This window comes from Chroicocephalus ridibundus, chromosome 2 (genome assembly GCF_963924245.1).
Source record: "Chroicocephalus ridibundus chromosome 2, bChrRid1.1, whole genome shotgun sequence".
Classification (NCBI taxonomy): domain Eukaryota; kingdom Metazoa; phylum Chordata; class Aves; order Charadriiformes; family Laridae; genus Chroicocephalus; species Chroicocephalus ridibundus.
In genome coordinates, this window is record NC_086285.1 from 57,958,448 (window position 1) to 57,979,765 (window position 21,318).

The following is a 21,318-nucleotide window of genomic DNA, read 5'->3' on the forward strand; positions in this document are numbered from 1 at the left end:
TATTTGATCATTGTAATGGAATTTCAAATACAAGCACCTAAAATTAGGCTTGGTGACAAAAATCAGAACAGATTGGAAAAGATGTGCCCAAAATACTCTTCAGTGCTTTTTCTGCACTAAATCACCTGCATATTTCACGTGCATCTTCAGGGACTGCACATCCAGGAGAAGGGAGAAGAGCCACCTGTGCGGTGTGAGTGTGATGCAGGGCAGCAGGTCAGCACGGCTCAGCACAGCACTTCTCTCGAAGGCGGTACTTGTCGCCAAGGAGGACGTTGACTGTGCTGGCTGTGCCGCTTTGAAACAATCGACACAGAGTCCTGCATCAAGCAGCGACTCTGCACATCTTGCTGATGCATTGAAAGCCGGTGCCCTTTTGCATCCTGTGGTGAATCCAGGTAATATACCGCAGCATGAAAGAACTAGCCTTATGTATCAAATTTATCCCTGGCATAGTACCAGCCGCTTCAAGCACAGAAAGACTGTGGCCGATATAGGCAGGGTGGCTGGGGAGCATGTCCTGTTCAGTGCACTGGAGAGTGGAACATGAGCGATCTGAAGTGGAAGTTGCAGAGGTCCTGACATTGTCTTTTTTAGTTCTCTTTTAGCAGTGCAGGCATGCTTAGGTGCCTGGTAGCTTCAAAACGCATTTTATTTTGCACACCATGCACTGCTGTAGGCATAGCTGCGATGGATTTAAACAGGGAAGAGATCACATAAGAAAAAGCTAGCATCTGTTAAATTATTAAGCAAAACAATTCTTTAAATGTTCATCCATCAGACTTTTTCCTACTGCGCTAGCCTGAACGTGCAGTTATGCAGTCAGAAAAGCTGAGTAGGGACAGAAAAAAAGCCAGGTTAAGACCACTATTTGCACGTGTTGCATTAAAATGTTGTCAGCTTTTTGCCTTCTTATGGACTCTAATTAAGCAGTGGTAATTGTGGAGCTGCTGAGCTATCCCTAGGTATCAGTGGCCACAGCCTACTCTTCACTTGGCAGATCAGTTGCACTAATTTTGGGCTTCTCCCTGTTGCCCTAGTTTCTCTGCACACGTTGTTCGAAAGAAACACTTGGGTCAAATTTAGCCTTATTGGGCATCTGATCCTGTATGAACTTCTAAACGTATATTTAGAGTGGTTTAATTATCAGACTTGTAGTGCAGCACAGAGTTGAAGTGAAGAAATAAAAAGCTTGATAGATGGGAACTGGAGTGATTTTATTCCAGCAGCACCAAGAAGATCATTACACAAGCCATTTATTTGTTAATAAGTTCAATACGTGTCTGGTATTTCCCAGCCACTTGCTTTCTGAATGTCTCTTGTTATGGTCACATAATAGCCGTACTAATAGCCTGCACTTCATATTACTCCCTTCTGTAGTTTAGTAAATTATGGAAAGATCAGCGACTGGTCAGCACACTGCACTAGTATAATCATCTATGCTTTGGCCTTTTATTTTCTTACATGCTCCCTCACGCATCTGGTCAGATCCGTGAAAAACAGTGCAGTTCCTCCAATTATACAGTGGGAACAAGGGCAGATATTTCAAGTTTTGTTGAAGGAGGAAGGAAGGACTTAGATTTGTGGAATGCGCTTCAGAGGTGAAGCTGACAGACTTCTGAATGAAGCATGTCTTCCTTCTTCCCTTCTGGAAGTTACCTGTTACGGTAGGGCATGAATCTGATTTTGGGTAAATGCCAGCTAATTTACTAGAGGTACTTTAGGCTACATGATGCACCTTTCCAGTATGTATCATTTCAGAAGTTGCAAAAAGATTTGGTTTGATGTTGCTTTAGAGAACAGATTATTTCTGCCCTTTCCCCCTGCATTTATCAGTTTGATTTGTTATTGCCGATTTTGTACACATTGACCCTAGGTCTCACTGGATGGTCTGGAGGTCTGCTCTAATGGATTAAAAAAAGGGCACGTTGTGTTCTAGCCATTTTTTTGTGCATATTAGACTATCGTTTAGTTGAGAGCACCATTTATACTTGGCAAAATCTTGATTTTAAAAAAATACAGTTTTCACTGGGGGGGGTGGGGGGGGTGGAACAGGAATGCTGCCAAGCTGAATCCTCTCCAGTATCCAGCTAGTCCAACACCCCGGACTGTGTAAGCTACAAGAATCCTGCAGTGCATGGGCATGAAATCCTCTGGGTCAAGTTGGGTATGTCTGCAGTACTGCCTGATGAAGCATAAAGAGGAAAGGACCAGGGTTTGGTTTTGTGCTCCGTTATGCTTCCAGGACTGCTTGTCCACATCATGACTTTACTGGGTGTAACATGTTCACCAGTTACCCTTTCTCAGTGTGTGCTGGATAAGCAAAAAGGGGTCAGCTGTTGGAAAAACTTGTGTCCATGTTGCAAGTAGCATGCTTGATGACTGGAAGTCATCGCAACACAGAAGCAATTTTGGGCTAATCAATTGTACGCTTGGATGTGTACCACAAGCCGCGACATAAAGATGCAAGTCAAATCTGCACCAAAAAAAGAAGTCCTGTGCAATGAATTGGTAAGGTAGGCACACCTAGTAAGCAGTTGCTTAGGTCATTGATTTTTGTATTAACGTATGTTATAGAAATTCTGGATATTCCTGATTGCCATCCATCACCTTTTTTTAGTCTTGTTAAATTCTTGGCCTTTCTGTGTCCTTGCAGTAACAAATTTTGCCCTTTAATTAGGCCTTGCAAGGAAAAAATCCATGCTTCCCTCAATTTTGAATTTACTGTTGTTCATTTTCATTCTCTTCTCCCAGGATTAATGGAGATAGAGATTAGAAGCTCTTGATCTTCTATCTCTGTACCAGTTAGCATTGCTTATAGTTTTACTATGTCTCCTTTTACTCATGTTCTTCTAAGGTGCTTTAGAAGCATCTACGAGCATCGGGTGATTCTGATCTGAATCACCTCTCCCACAATGTTTAATACAAAATGAGATTCTTCTTGAAGGCGTAAGCAAGCTTTTTTCAGAACCTCTGATATCCTCCAGTACTCATGAGTTGAGGAAGTTCTTTGTGTTTATATAACAATATAGGAAGAGAGAGGAAATTTTAAATCTGGATGATAACCACGTGGTTTTGTGTAGAATTGCAACTGAGCTAGAAGACTTTTGAAGCAGGAATTGTGTTGATTGGCAAAGCAATCTGCATCAGTTGGGATGAGATGTACTAGTTGCTGTATGTGTTAGACTCCATGACCCAGGAAGTAAGTTCTAGTCCAGTGTTTCTGAGAGGTCACTGCATTTTCATCAAGATAAGAAGCCTGTGGTCTGGTGGTTGTTAAGATAATACTGACACTTTTTCAAGAATAGCTGAATTAATGCATGAATTCTAGTTGTTCAGATTCTAATTTGGGCAATTATGATCCATCTTTAGTACCTGCGATTTCAAATTAGTTCAGCTTTTTTTTCATGTCTTGTCTGGCTTTGTTTATATAACAAAGCTGCTGCACTGCTGTTGGATGTCTTTATATTTCATCTCAGATGTGGGTGGCAATGTGTTACCTCTCAGCTGTATGCTAAGAATTAATGTTCTCTGAAAGGGCTAGAAATTCGCAAATGGAAGTTGTTGTTGTAATCTTCAATCTGCTATTAACTCCTATTAGCTGACGAGACAAAGCAGAGGACTTATGAGCAAGTGTTAGCCATGCTGAAGAATGCGGTGGCCAGGTTTCTGACCAATGTGTCAAATTAGCATACTAAGCCATGGTCATTAGATTAGACTAAAGAAGAAATGACTCATGTTGAGGAAGGAATGCAAATATTAGCTGAGAGACAACTGTTTGTGTAGATAAGCCTTCCAAAGAAGTTGAATAAATTTTAAAAGGAGTACAGGGAAAAACACGAACTCGTTGCTTATTCAAAGCAATGAATAAAATCCCAAATGATTCTTTAAGAGCTTACAATGAACAAGGCAAAATAAGCAGATGGAGCTGGGGCGATGAAGGAACTTGTTTTGTAAAACTCTCGTACTACCTCTGTGATGATATGAAGAGGACATCAGGAAAACTTGGTAAATACAGCAGAATTACCAGTTTATGGGTTTATTTTTTAAATATCTTTGCTTGTAAGTGATCAGTGATTTCTAAAACAACATTAGAATGTCGGAGGCTTATCTTATTTCTTGAAGGTGGTGGTTTGTGTAACAGTATCTGCTGCTGGGTCGCAGACAGCTGCAAAGCGAAAAGGGAAGAGGAAGCTTAATCTGCAGGGAGAGATGCTTAAAAAGATGTGGCTACAGTTTTTAAGTCTATTGGGTGTAGATCATAGGAATGTGAAAGCCAGATCCACCAAAGTAATAGAGATCTTCCTGCTGATTTAGCGGGTCTTTCTCTCAAAGGCTAGGTGATCTATTGCAGAAATACAGGCTGGGTAAAATTTGCTTGGCATTTACATTGTGTTTCTTTGCCTGGCCATTTTAAATTACTTATTTTGCTATAAGGCATGATGCTTTGGACAGCTACTCTTGAGTATAATGCAAGTAACTTATAAGAGTTGAGTAAAATTTGTGTTCTGTGCAGAAAAGAGCATAGAGACATATCTGGAGTCTCTGGGGACTCTTGATGCACTGACCAAGCTGCCCTGTGCTCTATGTTGCAATCAGAGCTGTAGCCTGTAGGTTTACAGATGTGAAGGAAGTTTTTAGGACACACAGATGAGAAATGAACTGAATTATATTAGTGGTGAATTTGCTGTGCAAAAGCAAAGTATAATTTTACAAAGCTTTGATGCATAGTTGAGAACCCTGGCAAATTCTTGGGTAGATACACAGATTATAAAGTCTCTGAACACCCACGACTTAAACAGAAGGTTTGTTGGAATTACATATTCCTGAGCTAAAGGGTGCTTTGTTTCCTGCAGCCAGCTACAAAGAGATGGGAGGAAAGCATGGAAGTAGGTACAAGTCCTCGTCTTGTGTCCGCATATCCATGTCGCTTGTATCTGAATACAGCCCAAGGTATGAACTTAAGCTGAGACGGACAACTGCGTGACTAGTCTCTCTCTCAGCAGCTTTCAGCAAATTTCACAGCTAGCGTTCCCTAACGTGGCTGTTTTCAAGTACTGGGAGAATTTCTTTACCTCAAAGCAGCAGCCAGCCAAACAGCCAGACACGCGGAGGGAAAAGAAAGAGGTTGTAAGACTTGCCAAAGCCGGATCTGAAGCCTGCGCTGAACCTCTCTGCGCAATCCTGCAATGAAGTTTCATCTCTGCTGGAGCTGATAGATGCCATCGGCTTTAGTCCTGATTGGATTTTCCAGCAGCCAGCGTAAAGGAGAATAACTTCCTTGAAATATCTTCCTTTTGTTTCCTTGTCCGCTTTCCTTAGTTCTGTGAAGAAGGGGGGATTGGAGGAAGATCTGGGGAGAGAAGAACATTATTGTAATTTCACAATGCATGACCCTTTATAAAAATACCTAGTACTTAAAATCTGTCCTGAAATAACCCATACCCAGATAACCTATAAAAAAATCAGCAGACATGACTGCGGAGATGACTGAGGTGAACTTGCACACGTTTATAACGTGTAGATTTGCAGGTCGTTTTGAATGTGTGTGGTGTTAACTCACAGGTTATTTCAGTGGAAATGCCCTAAGTGGGTGAAAGAGAAGAGCAGGTGGTGACTGAAAGCTAAAAAGTTTCAATGACCCAGTATGCCTGAGCGCCTGCAGATGTCTGCCCTTCCAGTGTAGTGTGCACCAATGTTGTTTTCTGTGTATGCCCATTTGCACATGCAAGCCTTATCATGATCATGTCATCCTTTCCACCTTGCTGCTTTTTTTAATTTTTTTTTGCTTCTCATGTTTTCTACTCTTACTTTTCAGTTGTGTATTTCCCATTTTTTTTCTGCCAATGATTCGGTTTTTAGGTTTTTGTTTTAACTGAATCTCAAGTATATCTTGGATTGCCTGTAAGTAACTTCTCACACAACCCAGGTGATCCAAAAACATATCTATAATGTTATATGGGGAAAAGGTTATGATCAGAGATAGCTAAAAAAGGAAAGAAGTATTACCATTTAGTTCATCAAGAGGCAGACTTAGTGCTTCACAGTTATCTCTTAGGTTTACATTTCCTGGTTTATAGGAGTTTGATGCGATAATCATGTTCTCTTAACATAGTTTTGCTCACGGAATGCAGTTATATAATATTGCATACTTTTCTAAATCACTTTTGCTATAATTATTACTTCTATGAAAGATTAAGAACAAAAGAGGTTCAAGTGGGGAAATCAATGTAGGTCAGTATGTTATAGATCAGCGGATGTGCGTAAGAATATTTTTAAAATAGAATTTTGAACCCTTTGTTCGTTTGTAATCCTTGAAATCTCTTGAGAAACATTTTCCACGTGCATTAAATATCTGGGTTTTTTTTCCCAGCTAGCTAGCTGAGTTCTCAGACAAGCACATTTCCATCCATGCTGAAAGCATGCAGCCCCTCCCCACTTAACATCTCCAGTTTAAAAGCAGGCTTAAATTCTTATGTTTGTAAAGTCTGATGGAAAGCAACTAAATTGTTCTTACACAGTTCCCTTTTTAACTCAACAAGTCTGATTTTTATTTACATTGAGGCCTTTTTTGCCCTTGTGGCAATGCAGTAGGACTTTATGGTGAACAGAAGTATAAACCACATGAATTTATACCACATTGTTGATATTCTTAGCAAAGGACCACCAGCGTCGCTCATACTACCTAACTCGCCCTGGGCAATTGTTAAAGTTTAGTTCACGAAATGTATAATGTACTATATTTCAGGTACCAACACATTTATGACCTTTTGTCTAGCAGACTATGACTGTACTAGGACTGTGATTCCAGAGGTGAATTATTTGAGGGCAACCAGTGTCTGTTGCCTTAGAGATGATTCAGCTATATGGGAATAGTTAAGCTCAATACTGGAAAAGTCTGGAGATGCCACTAGTTGTCAGGAAACCCTGGTTTTAATAGCAGCCTATTTATTTCTCTTGATTTTCCCAAAAGGATCTAACTTATCTTCGCCAGCAGGCACATTTGAAAGCTGCTGCCATCAGGTTTGAGTTCTAACAAAGCTGTACTGATCATAGTTGAGGGTGGATTTTTTTGGTGTTTGGTTTGGGTTTTTTGAGATGTATCTGAAAGGGAGAAAGGGAATTTGTTAGGATGTGGAAGATCTGGAGATTTTAGAAATTAATTGCTTGCTTTCCTCATAGCATCTTCCACTACTCCTTTCGTTGTTTTCCACTCTTTTGTAGGCCTTGCCTTTCCTCTTTTTCCCTTTTCTTTTTCCATTTTTTTTTCCTTTTCTAGTTCATTTCTTTCACATTTTTATTGGCTGCTTTCTTTCACAGTTGTGAAGAGCTTCTTGGTGAGGAGGTCCAGGCAGCCTGAAAAGCACGCTGGGCTCTGGCCCCAACCAGCCTTTGGGACCACTTGGCTGCCTCTCGGACAGCTGGCTGATAGTGGTTGCTGTATGAGCCTCCAAGTGGGGTGGTCAAAGCTGCCAGGTGCAGCCAGGCGTGTGAGATCTGCTTTGCTGTCAGGGTGAGCTATGCCTACGTTCAAGGCTTTGAGCTTGCAGGTCCGCTGGTTTTGCCGCAGTCTCCCTACCCTGTGCAGCAGCACCCTGTGAGTCTTCATGCTTTTTGGAGCTGCTGCTACTGAAAGGATGCTCAGGCTTTGCACATTTATTTTTCAGTTGTGCATTTGAGGGTGAGGAACGGAGAGGGAAACTACCAAGTCTGTCTCGTGACATCCTCACTTTCTGCTGTGAGTGATACATCATTGATGGCAAGGGTCGGTACAGGCTGCTTCAGTATCCTGCAGTTGAGGAATATAGAATGCTACTGTAGCAGAAGAGGATAAAATACTAATGATATGAAGTCAGTGGCCAAACTCTTACCACTTTCAGAGGGGTCAAAATTGACTTCCATATTCAGCAGTCATCCTTTGTGTCTCACTGCAGACTGGCAGGCAGCACAGCCTGCCCCAAGATGGGAAGGGAAAAGTTGTGTCTCTTGTCCTTCTCTTTCCAACTAGTTAAGGGGGCATGGTCCGAGGAGGTGGCTTGGAGCAGACCTGCTTCCACATAGCCCAAAGTTTTGGACGCTGACCAAGAAAGTTTTGTTCCTGATACTGCAGGAAGGAGAAGAGCAGAGTGAGAGTTGCTGCTGGAAGGGCAGCCTCATTGCAGAGCACCAGCCTCTGCTCAGCTTGGTTTCCAGCTCCAGCAGTGGCAGCAGCAACAGCTCAGCTCTGCTCTCCTGTCCTTGCCCATCACCGCTCATACAGCTGCAGATGAGTGAGCATGGGGGCTGCCTGCGCAGGGAAGGAAGGGATGGATGTGCTGTTTGCTTGGCAGAGGGCAGAAATGTTGCTGGTGGGAATGAGGGGGAGATGTTTTGTTCAGAATACACCCACTTCACATGAGTGTGTTTGTCAAGGGGATGGGTCTGGGGAGCAGGGGACATGGAGTTTATGTGGGGATAGGAGCCGGTTTTCTTCCGTATGAGTACTGGATGAGGAGGATGTGGGTGGTGCATGTAGTGTGGGGTATGAACCTCTGCCTTGCCTTGCTCTGCTACAGAATGGTTTCACAGGGTTGACTGAAGCGTTTGAGATGAATTCTGCACTGATTTCCATCAAAACTGACAGATGCAACAGAACACACCTCTCTTGCCTATAAGATGTGATTTATTCCTTAAGATTTTCAAGAATTATGTCATTATACACATTGTAGTTAATGATTTCTTTGCAATGACAGCGCTCCTGCATTTAGTTGACATCCCCTTCCCCTCCTGTCATATTTAATGTCCAGAAGTCTTTTGCATCTAATATGCAGCAGGCCAAATCCTTCAGGATGCTTTCTGTGATGACTAAATTGCTGTAGTGAATTCAACTGTTATTGGAGGTTGGATTTTGTAAATGCTGCTTCCCCCCAGAAGTCTTTGCCATATCTCAAGTTTGCTGTAACACCCCACCACAGTGATTTTCAGGATGAGTCTGGCCCCTGTTTTCTTCATCCTTCAGATTGGTCATTGACATTGCATATGAGCAGTAGCAGAGGTAGAGCTGGATTTGTTCAGTGTTAAGAGAAGTCTTGGGTGGGATGTTGCTGATGCCTTTGCCTAATGGGAGGTTGTAGGGAAGGAGGCAGACTCTTCTCACAGTACATGGTGAAGTGACAGCAGGCCCTAGACACAAGTTGCAACAAGGGATGTTCTGATTAGACCTCAGGAGTTTACTATTTTTTTTTTCTTAAGACAGTAGCCAAATATTAGAATAGGTTGCCCAGAGAGCTTGTGAGATCTCCATCCCTGGATATACTCAAAGCTCAACTGGACAGGGCCCTGAGTGGCCTGCTCTACGTTGGTCCTGCTTTGACTGAAGGGCCAGACTTTAGGAGATCTCTTCCAACATTGGTTATTCTATGGCAGTTGGATTACAATCAGTATTCCCACAAGCCCACTTCGCTGGAGAAGGCTGTTGACTTTTCAAAAGCCTGCTGCTCTAGACAGCAGCAAACTAAGAAAACCAAAACTGTGAATGCTGTAGCCAGCAGTAGCCAAATATGAAGATGAAGGCTATTCTAAAAAAGAAAAACCCCAATCACACAAACAAGCAAACAAAAAACTCCCATGGGTTTACTGAGGTATGATAAGCAGTTTGTGATGGGTCTGATGGGTCTCCCAAAAGACACATGGGAAAAACACTGAGTATGAACAAGGCTGCATTAACTAAGTGACTGTAGATACTGTAAAAGGAGAAGGTTTGGTGTGGTTTTTTTCCTCAGCTTGATCCTTTCTGTGCCATGATATCTAGAAAAATGCTCTGTGGAGTGCAAATGTTTTATTAGTAATTCAGCAAGTTTTAGGGACATTTTGAAGTAGCAGAGATATTTCTCTATTTTTGAAATCAGACTATAAATCTCTGTAGTCGCCTCATTTCTGTCTAAAGTAGGATCCAAGGTTGAAAGTAAAGAGTCTGTAACTCACTTCTGTAAATAATGGTATTCATAGTGAATTGATATTTGGGGCATTCATTTAGAAGAATGGGCATTGTTCACTGCCTTGCTGCTGCTTTTATGGCGTAAAGGGTCATTGACTTGGCTCCCTCGTCCAGACTCTTTGACAGCAAGATTAATGCATTGAGCTGTTTTTCAAATACAGCTTAGCTGAAGGATATGGTTGTCTCTCACATGTGTGAGCATTACTCATCTATGTACTTGTCCCAACAAAACTACATTAGAAGAGTGAGGAGTTTCTGAAGCTCTAACGAAGGCTGCCTGGAAGCACAAACTGCTGCCTAATACAGTTTGCTGCCTTCCAAAGGCATCACGGATTTGTCAGAGTTTAGAGTATTTCCACTGTATATGCCCTATGTTTTGATTGCTCTCATCATTTCATAGTGCAAAGAGAAAAGGTGTTACCAGCAATTTTTTAGTTCTCCATACAAACAAAACATTTTCTTGAAAAGTTTGAATTTGGAGTCTACAGGGGCAAATGTTATGCAGAATTACAGGATCCAAACAGTGCCCAATGGGCCTATCTCACCTGTCAATGGGAAACCTGGTTATTTCAGTGGGTTGTAGTCTTGCTTAGCTGTTCCTGAGAGGATAATATTTACAAGCAGTTCTTGCCATCGGGGTGCTTAAGCACATTAATACTCTGTGTACGGACCTGTCAGGTTTACAAGGCTGATCTTGTCCTGCATTAGTTGAGTGCCTGATGTAAATCTGATCATAAACCCAGATTTTCTTAGAGGCTTTTTTGTGAATGATGGTAGGTCTGGGAAGCACAGAGCTGTTTATAAGCTGCAAGGAGCCTTCTTCCCTGCTAACTCCACCAGAGTTTTGTTTGCACATTGGGGATGTAAACTACTGTCATTCTTTGGACCGCTTTAAACTTGCTGAGAGACTTGTTCATGCTCAAAGGCTCACTGGCATCAAATAGCATGCAGCGTCAGAGCCAATGTGTGAGCACTCGGTGAGAGATGCTGCAGAAAGCAGTCCTCCCAAAAGTTTGTTCCATGTAAAGGAAAAACGGCTGCTGCTTAAACGTAATCCAGCCGTTGACCCAGAAAGCACAAGCCTATCCACATTCATATATGATTGTGTTTAAGTATCTGCAAATCTAGGAGTTTATTTAAATGAAGTTTCAAAGAGTGAAGGAAGATCAGAATCTCTAATCAAAGCTTTTCCTCTGCCGCCAAAGATTGCCAAAGTTTATTAGGCAGAACTGTTGAAACAATGAAAAAGCTGAATCTAATAAAATTTTGGAAGAAAAAGATACTGGACTCTGTGGGAGATAATGATTTGTTGCCTCAATCTTCGTTTTTGCTTTAATTGAAAATGGTTGCTCTTAACATTCGTATTCGAGCTTCTAGTTATGCTGAAACAGCATTCTACCCACATAGGGTAGACTGGGGAATAGGAAACGTCTTCATGCCAACGTGGAGATCTCATACACTTGGTATGTGCTGTCATTGAATGTCCTCTTGTCATAAGCCTGTTGGTAGTTGCCTTCTAGAGGACTTTACTGATGACGCTAAACAGTGATTTTTTTTTTTTTTTTTGGTCCTAATTTAGTTTGGCTTTCAGGGTTTGTCTTCTAGAATCCACTGAAAGAATTCGTAACATTTTCAATGGGGAAAAAAATGTTTACTCACTTCCTTGCTCCAATTTTTAAGGGTTTCTAGGAGAGAAGATTGTGGAATGAAAAACTTATGTCTCCTGGGAACAAATGAAGTAATCAATAAACACTGCTGCAAGATGAGGCAAAAGGAGCTTTTGGCAGACAGAGGGCAATTGCCATACGCCCACAAAAGGCAAATTCTCCCCTTAATTAGAGAATGGTATTGAGATGGTGGTGCATTAGAAGGCTAGAATGGCACTGACTGTGACACATGGGGAAGACTCTGTGTGTGTGGTCACAGTCCTTGAGGGATGTGAGCTGGCTGCAGAGAGCCCAGCAGGGAGTTAAGCTCTGCTGCTGGAGAAACTGGCTGCTGTTTGGAAGCACCCGATAGAAAAATACTATGGTGCCAGCACAGTGGCTTAACTAGCTAACAGGATAAGTGGAATATACTGCATTCAAGAGCTGGATAATTCTGTTAACAGAGTGAAGGTTGTAGCTGAAGCCCTGCCACTAATTAGGGCTAGATTGTCAAAGTGGTGCCTGGGATTATAGCCATAATTCTGTCAGTGACAGTCATGGAGCTCAGGTCTCTTTTTGCTCCTTTCACAATTCACCCCTTATGTGTCCCAGTGCACCCTGTGTTCCCAAGATGTGGAAGAAGTCAAGTGATGGGCGGAAAAGAAGCACTTAGTCTGTGTTTATTTAGTCAACTTTTTTCCCCAAAAAACTATTTCTTTTTAAATTCAGCAGTAGAAGGAAATAGGAGCATTCACCGATTTGCAGATCTACTGAGGACTGTTACCTCTCTGAAGAGGGATGGCACAATGTGAAGCATGAACTTGGCACGATGTCTTATATTTTTTTACTGTGAATAGACCCTTCACTACTGAGCTGTGGAAAATGTAAGCCATTTGCCACTTGCTTAGAGAGTTGTCCTAATATTAAGAGTTCAGTGAAATCAAAAGGGCAACAGCAAAAGGCAGCAGAACTAGGTTAGAGGAGAATAATTTTTTGAGGAACTCTTCTTGACACCCGTCTCATGTACACACAGGTCTGCTAAAACAATAGCTCAAAGCTGATTAAACTAAGATCAGCAAGGCTGTGCGGAGTGGAAACTGGTACCATGACCTTGCGTTGGGCTGGGGAGTTTTGGACCCTTCTTACATCTCAGATGAACTGAGGGATGCGAACACGTGAAAGGAGTCAGAGGCCTTTCAGTGTCTATCAGTATCAGAAGCTTCTTTTGCTCTTGACTGTTGAACTCAGGCTATTAACCTTATTTATTTTGCTTTAAATCTGCAGGCAAGTTTAGTGCTCTTGAAAAGCAGAGAACAGAGAACTGGAGCTTGAAGCAAGCGTAGTGCAGGCGGTTACTGGACAGCCTGTCTTTTCCCCCAGCTCTGCAACACCAGGTCTTTAGTTCTGACATATCTAGCAATATCTTTTCTGTTAGCTGATGCACAATTTGGGACTGAGTTGAGGCTATTTTTCACTTGTGATTTGAATTAAGCATGGGTCACAGCCTTTCCTTCTTGCAGTGCTGTCATCCACTTCTTTTCATCCTCAGAGCCAGTGTATACAAACAGAAAATACTTTGCTGCTTTACTTTTTTAGTGTCCAGTTTTCTTTCATTGTAGACTTCCATCTTCCATACAGGTTTGGATAGTACTGCTTGGAAGCGTGAGCCACTCTGAATACTTCGATACGTTCTTAGATCTGCTTTTTTAAAGAGAAGCTCTCATAAATAGTATGGTCCAGGCTAGTTCTTTGCCAGTTTACAGTTCCGGACTATTTAATCCTCATTAAATATTACTGTAGATACAATCCATTCTGTCAGTGTAAAATATTCTAGGTTTTAATTAGCACCCTTTAAACGTGTAACCTGATTGGATTGAGAATTAGTTCACATCCATTATGTTCACCATATGAAGTCAACAAATACAAACAGCTAGTGCAGCACTGTTTTTAACATCACTGCAGTTTCCTCTGTTTTAAATGTAAGCAATGCTGGTCCATGAGAGATAATTGATATCAGTTATGATCATTAAATGTTGTTATTCTTTTGCAGCGGAAGCTACTGATACAGTAATGTTTGGCTGAAGAGTAAGATTTCTTAAACCAGATGTTTCTTCTACTTACAGGAAAAGAAAATTTGCTTAGCTTTGAACCTCCTCATGTGGTCACAGGGGCCAAAAATGCCTTTCTGGAGAGCAGTGTGTTATAGAATGTTAAGACTAAGGCATAACAGTGTTTTTCTGTTGCTGTGTGTGGGAAAAGGAGTAAGTACTTGTATTTGTTGCTGTGCCTGTCCAGCTGTGGTAGAAGCATGTAATAAAATCATACTAATCCTTTTTCATATCAGCAGAACTTTTAAAATAGTTAAGTTGGCCTGCACAATATACAAATATGCTAAAAGTGACTTAGTGGTGCAAAGCACACTTTACCTGCACTATTACTGGTCGTTGTGGTTCTCAAACGCAGATTTTCTAGTATAGCACCACCCAAGGTGTGCCTTGTAAGCCACTTTACTTTCAGGACCAAGACCATTGTCCTTGTTACTCTTCCGTGTATCGAGGTAGACTGGTGAAGGGTAAGGTATTTTTGGAGATTTAATTAGCTGTGAGGGTCTCTGTTTCTTATCTTCTGCTTAGACAAAGTTTTATTGGTGAACTTGGAATTTTGCTTCAGCAAGAGCTGATGGACTGTAGTACTCTGGGATTTCTCAAGATTATTTTTTTTTCATAAGACATACACTGTGGCTTAAGAGGGAGGGAGTCTCAAGGGCTCCGTTTGCTAGTGTGAAGCCTGTCTCCTTTCTCATTCAGGGTCACATAACTTCCCTCCAGCATTTGCAGGAACTACTCACAAGGAAAAGTGATGTTAGAATAAAACTGTATTATTTTTAGCCTTCTGTCTTCTTTTTTTTTTCCTCTACTGAAAAAATGAAAAGCGCTACCAACCGTGGACCTTTTCCTGAGCTCAGCAAGTCCTGAGAGGCTTGGGTCTGACCTCGAGTACTCTCCATGTTTCACAGATAGCCGTCATGGGCTCTAGATGTTGTCTTTCGCCATGCTTTAGGGGTTGGGTAACTGTAGCAGACCAGAAGATATTACAGTGTGTGTTTACTGGAGGATATTTTAAAGGAGGTACTGATACTTCTCTAACTGCTTGAGTGCATGCACTGCCATCAGTGACAATGACACCGGCTCTGATTACAAGCAAGGAAAGCAAAAGGAGGTTTGAATCTGGTTCAGGAAGCCTTTGGTTTTCTTGAGCGATTCAGCTGGGCTTGAAGTTGTAGCTCATGTCCTATCTCTTCATATCTAGATATGACAGAAGCATGTAATAAAAGCGTATTCATCCTGCTTCGTATTGGCAGGACTTGTAAAGTAATTAGGGTGGACTGCACAATGTGCAAACGTGACATTATAAGCTAAAAATAGTAAATTAATTCAGACTGAGCTCTCACTTCAAGGGCATAAAAGAGCACCAAAGTTATTGAGGGAAAATCACATTTGTTCCTTTTCATACCAAGGACTTCACATCCATAGGATGTCAAGTGATGAGATGAACGTTGTCTTTCTGTCAGCTAACTGTGTTTTAAGTGGCAGTTGAGAAGATGCAGAGGTTTTTACCTCCTGATGACTAAATTCAAGGTTTACTTACAGTGACAAAACTCCCAACGTAATCATATTGTAGCCATTAAAATCGATCTGGATTTATTTCATGATAAATGGCAAGCAGGAAGAGTGTGGCCCGTGCACTTCCTCATCCCAGGTCTCCAGACACTATGAGCCCCAGTTGGTGACCACGCACCCTCCTTTGCCCTACCTTGCACCAAGTGCTCTTGGCCTTGCCCTCACTACTGGGGACAGTCTGGTATTGCATTAGAAAAGAGTGAATCCAAACTGCAGCAAATAGCTTTTTTTTTTTCTTTTCAGAAAATCTGCCGTAATTGTTTTTAAGTCCCTGTGATGTTTGGTTGCGTCCCAAAAAACTTCCCTTCAGGTGGACAGCAGGGCAAATGTAATGATCTCGAGTGGTCAGGGCACCGAGGGGAGAAGCCTTGTGTACTCCGCTTGTTTGGCACAGCGAGCTAAATCACGTTGTGCTCCTGGTGCAGCTTCCCATTCTCCAACACTGTTCCTTCTGACTCCTTGAAATGCCAATATTAAAGTAAAATCGCTTTCCCAACCTTCCTAATACCCTTCCCTGAGCGCGTAACCGTTCCTTCCTTTGAGAGAGGACGTCTATCTGCTCGAGCCCCCTCTGGCACGTGCCCTGCCGCACCTGAGGACCTGTATTGCAGGTGAGAAGGTCCCAGTGTGGGGAGAGCAGTAGACAAGTGCCACCAGACCTCTGGAGAATGAGGAGCATAGACGGTAGGGCTGTAGAGGAGACACCTGTCTCAGTTGTATGAAGTCTTCAATGGCGCATCCCAGGTCTCAGCCCAACGATAACCACCTCTTACCCTTTGCGCCATGTGTTCCCTTTCTCAGCTGCCCGGACAGGAAGAAAATCGGAAAAGCTTCAAAAAAGTGTTGTGAGGTGTTTCTGATTACTGGGGTTAACTGCTAGGCATTATGAAAATGCCTAGTGTTTTGATGTAGCGCTGCATCTCAGAGAGTCACGCTGGGGTAAACTAGGGAGTATAAGAGTATATGATTCATTTATGCAGCAGGGCTGGCTTTTAGGCCCCGTGATTGTGTGACTGAGGGGTGAGCACTTGGCAGAGCGGTGTAGGTGGATCCTTTAGGAGCAAATAAATATTTTTGTGTTGTTTCACTTACAGGGCTGGATGTGTTATTGTTGTCTTTGTATAATGCCAAGCTTTGCCAAGGTTTGGCCATGCTGGGGTTGCTTTGCCTATATCAGGATTCACGACAATACTCTAGTATAACTGTCTTGATACAATTTCACTCATGTAGATAGGGCCCCACAAGGGTCATTCAATAGCAACACTTTTAATTTTTGAATAGGCCGGTATTTGCAGGATCCCCATCATGTCCACCCCAGTCTGTTCAAAGCATAGGCTGTTAAACTATTCGTACTGATTTTTGTGGCAGATCTAAAAACCCCAGAGAAATGTTTAAGGAATGGGAAAAAGCACATGTTTTGCAAATGTGCATGTATCTAGGTCGGTTGGCCCAGTTACTATCCTGAAAAGACCATAAGTAGTAAGCATTAAAGGGTAATGTGTAATAAATGTCAGGCAGTGACATAGTATGAAAAATACATCTTGACAAGGAAATGTCGTTGTTTCTTGGTGGGATCACAACTTCGGCTGGTAAAGGTTGCATAAATTTCTTATCATCACATATAATATTCTTATTTAAACGTGTCTCTATCCAGAAATCGGTGGTGACTTCAATAAACATATTGAAACCTGCTTAGCTGGGAAGGCCGAAAAGTGCCATTGCAACTAATTATCTGTGATGCAATAGGGATGTTTCTACTGGAATTCACTTATAGTCCTGCTCTACTCGGTACCTTTTTCCATATTTAAATAGTCTTGCAAGAAGGAAGATAATCATGACAAAAAAAATCAAGTCCAGCAGAGCCCATTTTTTTTTTTTATAATGGTGTTTAAATTCAACCTGTATGTTTGTGACCTAGGCCTCATCTGCATCTTGACCTGCCAGCTGTGCTTGTTGTTTAATCCCTACAAGCTGGACCGCTGTGCCCTCTTGCCCAGGTTTTGAACTCTCTGGGGGCAAAGAGCAGCTTGTTTTCTAAGTTAAGCTTGAATACACAATATTTAATATACTGAGCAATGAGTCACAGCTGAGTGGGACTTCAGTTACTGCTTTCTGGCAGAAATTGGAACTTCCCTGCGTAAATGCTCTTTTACTTTTTTGCCTGAAAGCTGAACGGCAGGAGCGGCAAGGAGCTGCGGCTTCCCGGGAGCAGAGCAGCACTTGGTTTGACTCCACAGTCAGTGGGAGGTAGTAATAGTAGCACCATCTCCCTGCTGAACTTGCAGTCCGGCTCCCAGGGGCCTCGCTCTGTTCAGGGAAACAGTGGTAAAACCTGCTGATGGTGAGTTCCTGCTGATACCCCAGACACCGGCTTGAAGGCATTCTTGCATCCCATTTCTGATCACGGTCAAAAGGTAGCCTGGGTCCTAATTTGTACCACAGCAGCCCACCAATAAACTTGCTGAACCAAAGACTGACATTAAAACCTAAACTGTGGAGTGCAAAGCATCAGCTATTGACTTATTTTTTTTACTATTATTATTTTTTTTCCCAGATCACTCTCAGTGCCTATTGTTATCATAATTCACAGTTTTTTGCACAGGGTGTTAGTAAGCTCTCAGAAGTCTTTCTCACCTGTATGCAATAAACTTTCTAGAACAAGATTTTCTATAGTAGTAAGAAGAAGTTATAAAGACAGAAGTTGTTTTTAGGGATGAGAGCCGCATACCCATCCCTATGCGCTACTTTTATCTCCTATTTAATAAGCAGTTCTTTTTTGGGTGAGGAACTGACACGTTAAAATTATAGTAATATTTTTCTATCATTCTGTTTTCTTAAGGAAGAGTCTCCAGGAGGGGATGACTTAGGCCACTAATGGTTAAATTATTACCTGGGTAAAAACATTGTTTTGATTAATGGTCATCTAATTGATTCTTAGCTGTAAAACTAAGAATTTGTAAAAAGAGACAATTACTAAGCAATTTGTCTGTTCAAGAGTTATTTGAGACTACTCTCTCTCACCATTATTTTTCTTCCAGCAGATTTTTAAAAGCATCACCAATGAAGATTCGATCCAAGGGCAAGGAAGTCGGAGACTGATAAGTTTTTCATTGTCAGGTAAGTCACTGCTGATGTGAAAGTTTTAAGCCCAGACAGTGGGAAAATGAAATTACTAAAACCTTTCATGTATATGTTGGTATGTATGTAGGTATATATTTGTGCATGGTTTTTTGCCTTTTGCTCTAGAAGGGATGCTGAAGAAGAGAATTAATATCTGTGATTACTGCCACACTCTCTTTTTTCAATGAGAGTTATGTGCTGCAGCATCTTGTTCAAGAAGGGTTTTGGGGCCACATCAGGTTTTTCTGTTTATGATTAAATGTGGTCAGGGAAAGGGAAAACAAGATCAAAGGTATGTACTTCACTTATATAGCAAAATGAGATTTGCGGTAGTCTTCTGTTTGTTGGGACGTTCCACTGTCTTGGTCCAGACACGTACCATAGAGCATGAGCTTGTCTGTATTGCTCAACAGTGACTCGCAGAGTTCTTGAGCCACGAGAGTGCTCTCAGTGCTCTAAATTTTCTGAAGAATGTTTAGCCTCATTACTTGGCATGTCACTGCAGGTTTTAAAGGCTTAATATGGATCCCTGAAGCAGCTATGGACCATTTGATCTGGCTTTGGTAACAATCTGTAAATCACTTCTGTAGAAAAAATCAGTTTGTCAAAAGAGTAGTTGTGAGCAACGTTCTCATTTTGGAATTTTTTTGCTTTCTATTATGTGTGTTTTAGCTCCTGGAAGACAAAGAGAAAGATGCTGAACTTGACTTGGAAATTCTCTGAGGAAGTAGTACAGAGAAAAAAGAGTTACCCTAGTTCAAAACTTTTACAAGCATAGGCCTTTCTGTATAAAGTCCTATACTTGGACATGCATTGTGTTACATGATTGGTTTTGTCATATGATTTATTTCAAGCTTCCCTCTAAGGTGTGTTAAAGTCTAGGACTTCTATATCTTTTTAATATTAAGCGTGCAAGTCAGTACTTCTCCAAATTAGGTGGCCAGGGTGGTCCTTGGCAGGTTATGTATCCTATATGGCAGGTTAGACTGATATTAGATGGGGCTCTCTTAACGTATCGCCTGTTTTTGCTGGGCTGGATGCTGGGCACCCACCTAGTCACATTAATTCGATAAAACCATAGGTTTAGCTCAGCAGAAAATAAAGAGGTAGAGTTAATATTTCTTAATGTTCTTAAATAATCTTGCACAGAAAATGTTTCCCAGAATTAGTAACATTTATTCATTCTCTCAGATTCTTTGGCCTAGTAGACCAAGAGATGTCAAGAGTAATAATTTTTGAGACTGCTAAATTAGGTCGTATCAGTGGGCCCTTTTATAAACTAAACTGTTTAATTTACAGCTTGATTTAAAGCATACAAAGGCCATACCATGTAATACATTTGGGATATCTAGTGGTTCACAAGAGTATATCACAAGATATAAATTTGCATTTCTATGCCAGCCAGGCTTTGAGCTCACAGTTATTTTATCAAAAATCTTTGTTATCAAAATAGCTCAATTTCGTCCTGTCCGAAATTAACAGATTAACAAAGCACAGGGATTCATTTGTTACCTTCTTACTTAGTTAACAACCACAAAAAAATGTTGTTTTCTCTCTCAAAGTGAAATTACTGCTGTTCCTATATCTGTTATGCTAGATAATAAAATGCAAATCAAGCCAGGTCTTGCAGAGGCATTGGAAGGAACTGCGGTACCTTTCCATTTGCACTACTATCATAGCAATAACCTCTCTATTGTCGCGAGTCCTTTCAGCTCGTATAAGCTTCTTCTTTTCAATATCTGCATTTTGGTATACTGTCACCGTCAGTGTCATGACTTAAAAGTTAGGTTTCCAAATTATGGTTGATTTAGTTACAATTAAAGAAAAAGAAAGAAAAAAAAAAGTGTAAAGCCATTAGTCTGACTGGGGACCATTGCGTTAGGTGCTGCACCAACACAGAGCCATCGTGCCCTAAGCAGTTACTCATCTAAAGAATGTGAGAAGAGCTATGCCTTCTCCCATATCAATTTTTTAAAACAACACAAAACAATTATTAGAATGGGAGAGAAAAATCTCAAAGTAGGCCAAATCCCAAGAAATGCCTAACATCATCAGTCCATTTCAGCTGACCTGTATTGCTTGCTCTACTGCCTAGACACTCCAGTCAGACCCTGTGTTTAAATGAACTGTGCAGAAACAGTTTCTTTCTAAAAGTTGGTGACAGAGTGCTTTGTTCTTTCTGTAGTTTTATGGAGTATTTGCTTGGACAAAATCCAACTGGTTTCACTGGAAGTTTTGCCTGAGAAAAGATTTCTGGATTGAATAAAAATGTCAAAGAAAGAAAAAAGTATAAACTGATGCTTCAGGGCAAAAGGAGATCGCTAGCTTCTTGGGAACAGAAATAGCTGAGAGTTTGCATTATGTCAGTAGGAGGTTCGTTTTCTTCATATTTGGTTCTTTGGAGACTGGAAGTTGGTCCTGTGAAAGGTTAGTTCAGATTAATAGGTTTGTTAGCAGCACTGATCTCAAAGAGGATAATTTCCTATGATTAAGCTTCTTAATCATCTGTATGATGACTGTATTATTACAACTTCCATTATTTAAAATACCAAGAGAAATATTTTAAGCCTAATTTAGCTAAATTAAATACAGTCTTTAAGGAAAGCTATGAAGTCACTTTGCATTTACTTTCCGACGTGACTTTTCTGCTGTTACCCATGAATGTCACGCTTCTGATAAGGCAGCTGAAAGTGTCAGAGCTCTCTCGCGTGAAGTACAGAAAGAAGAAATGTGCTAAGCTTCCTAAGATGTACCAGCCACCTCACTGAAGGTTCATGGGTTAGGAGCAGTGTAACGCATTCGCTGAAAGCCCTTGAAACCATTCTGTTGGCTGGTATATTTAGAAAGTGTTATCATGAAGTTTGCATGATATGTCTCCTAGCTATATGTTGCATAG

At 41.3% G+C, this 21,318-nt stretch overlaps 1 protein-coding gene across 6 annotated transcripts in view; it reads left to right on the plus strand.

The window, feature by feature from the left end:
• The window catches only part of HECW1 (HECT, C2 and WW domain containing E3 ubiquitin protein ligase 1), a 262,500-nt gene that overhangs the window by 138,670 nt on the left and 102,512 nt on the right, over window positions 1-21,318 (plus strand). For 4 of the 6 annotated variants that reach the window (XM_063325617.1, XM_063325615.1, XM_063325618.1 and 1 more), the window contains one exon: window positions 18,341-18,419. In XM_063325617.1, the coding sequence (XP_063181687.1) occupies window positions 18,341-18,419 (79 nt within the window). The remainder of the gene's footprint in view (window positions 1-18,340; window positions 18,420-21,318) is intronic. The other 2 variants (XM_063325616.1, XM_063325619.1) reach the window with 1 other exon arrangement.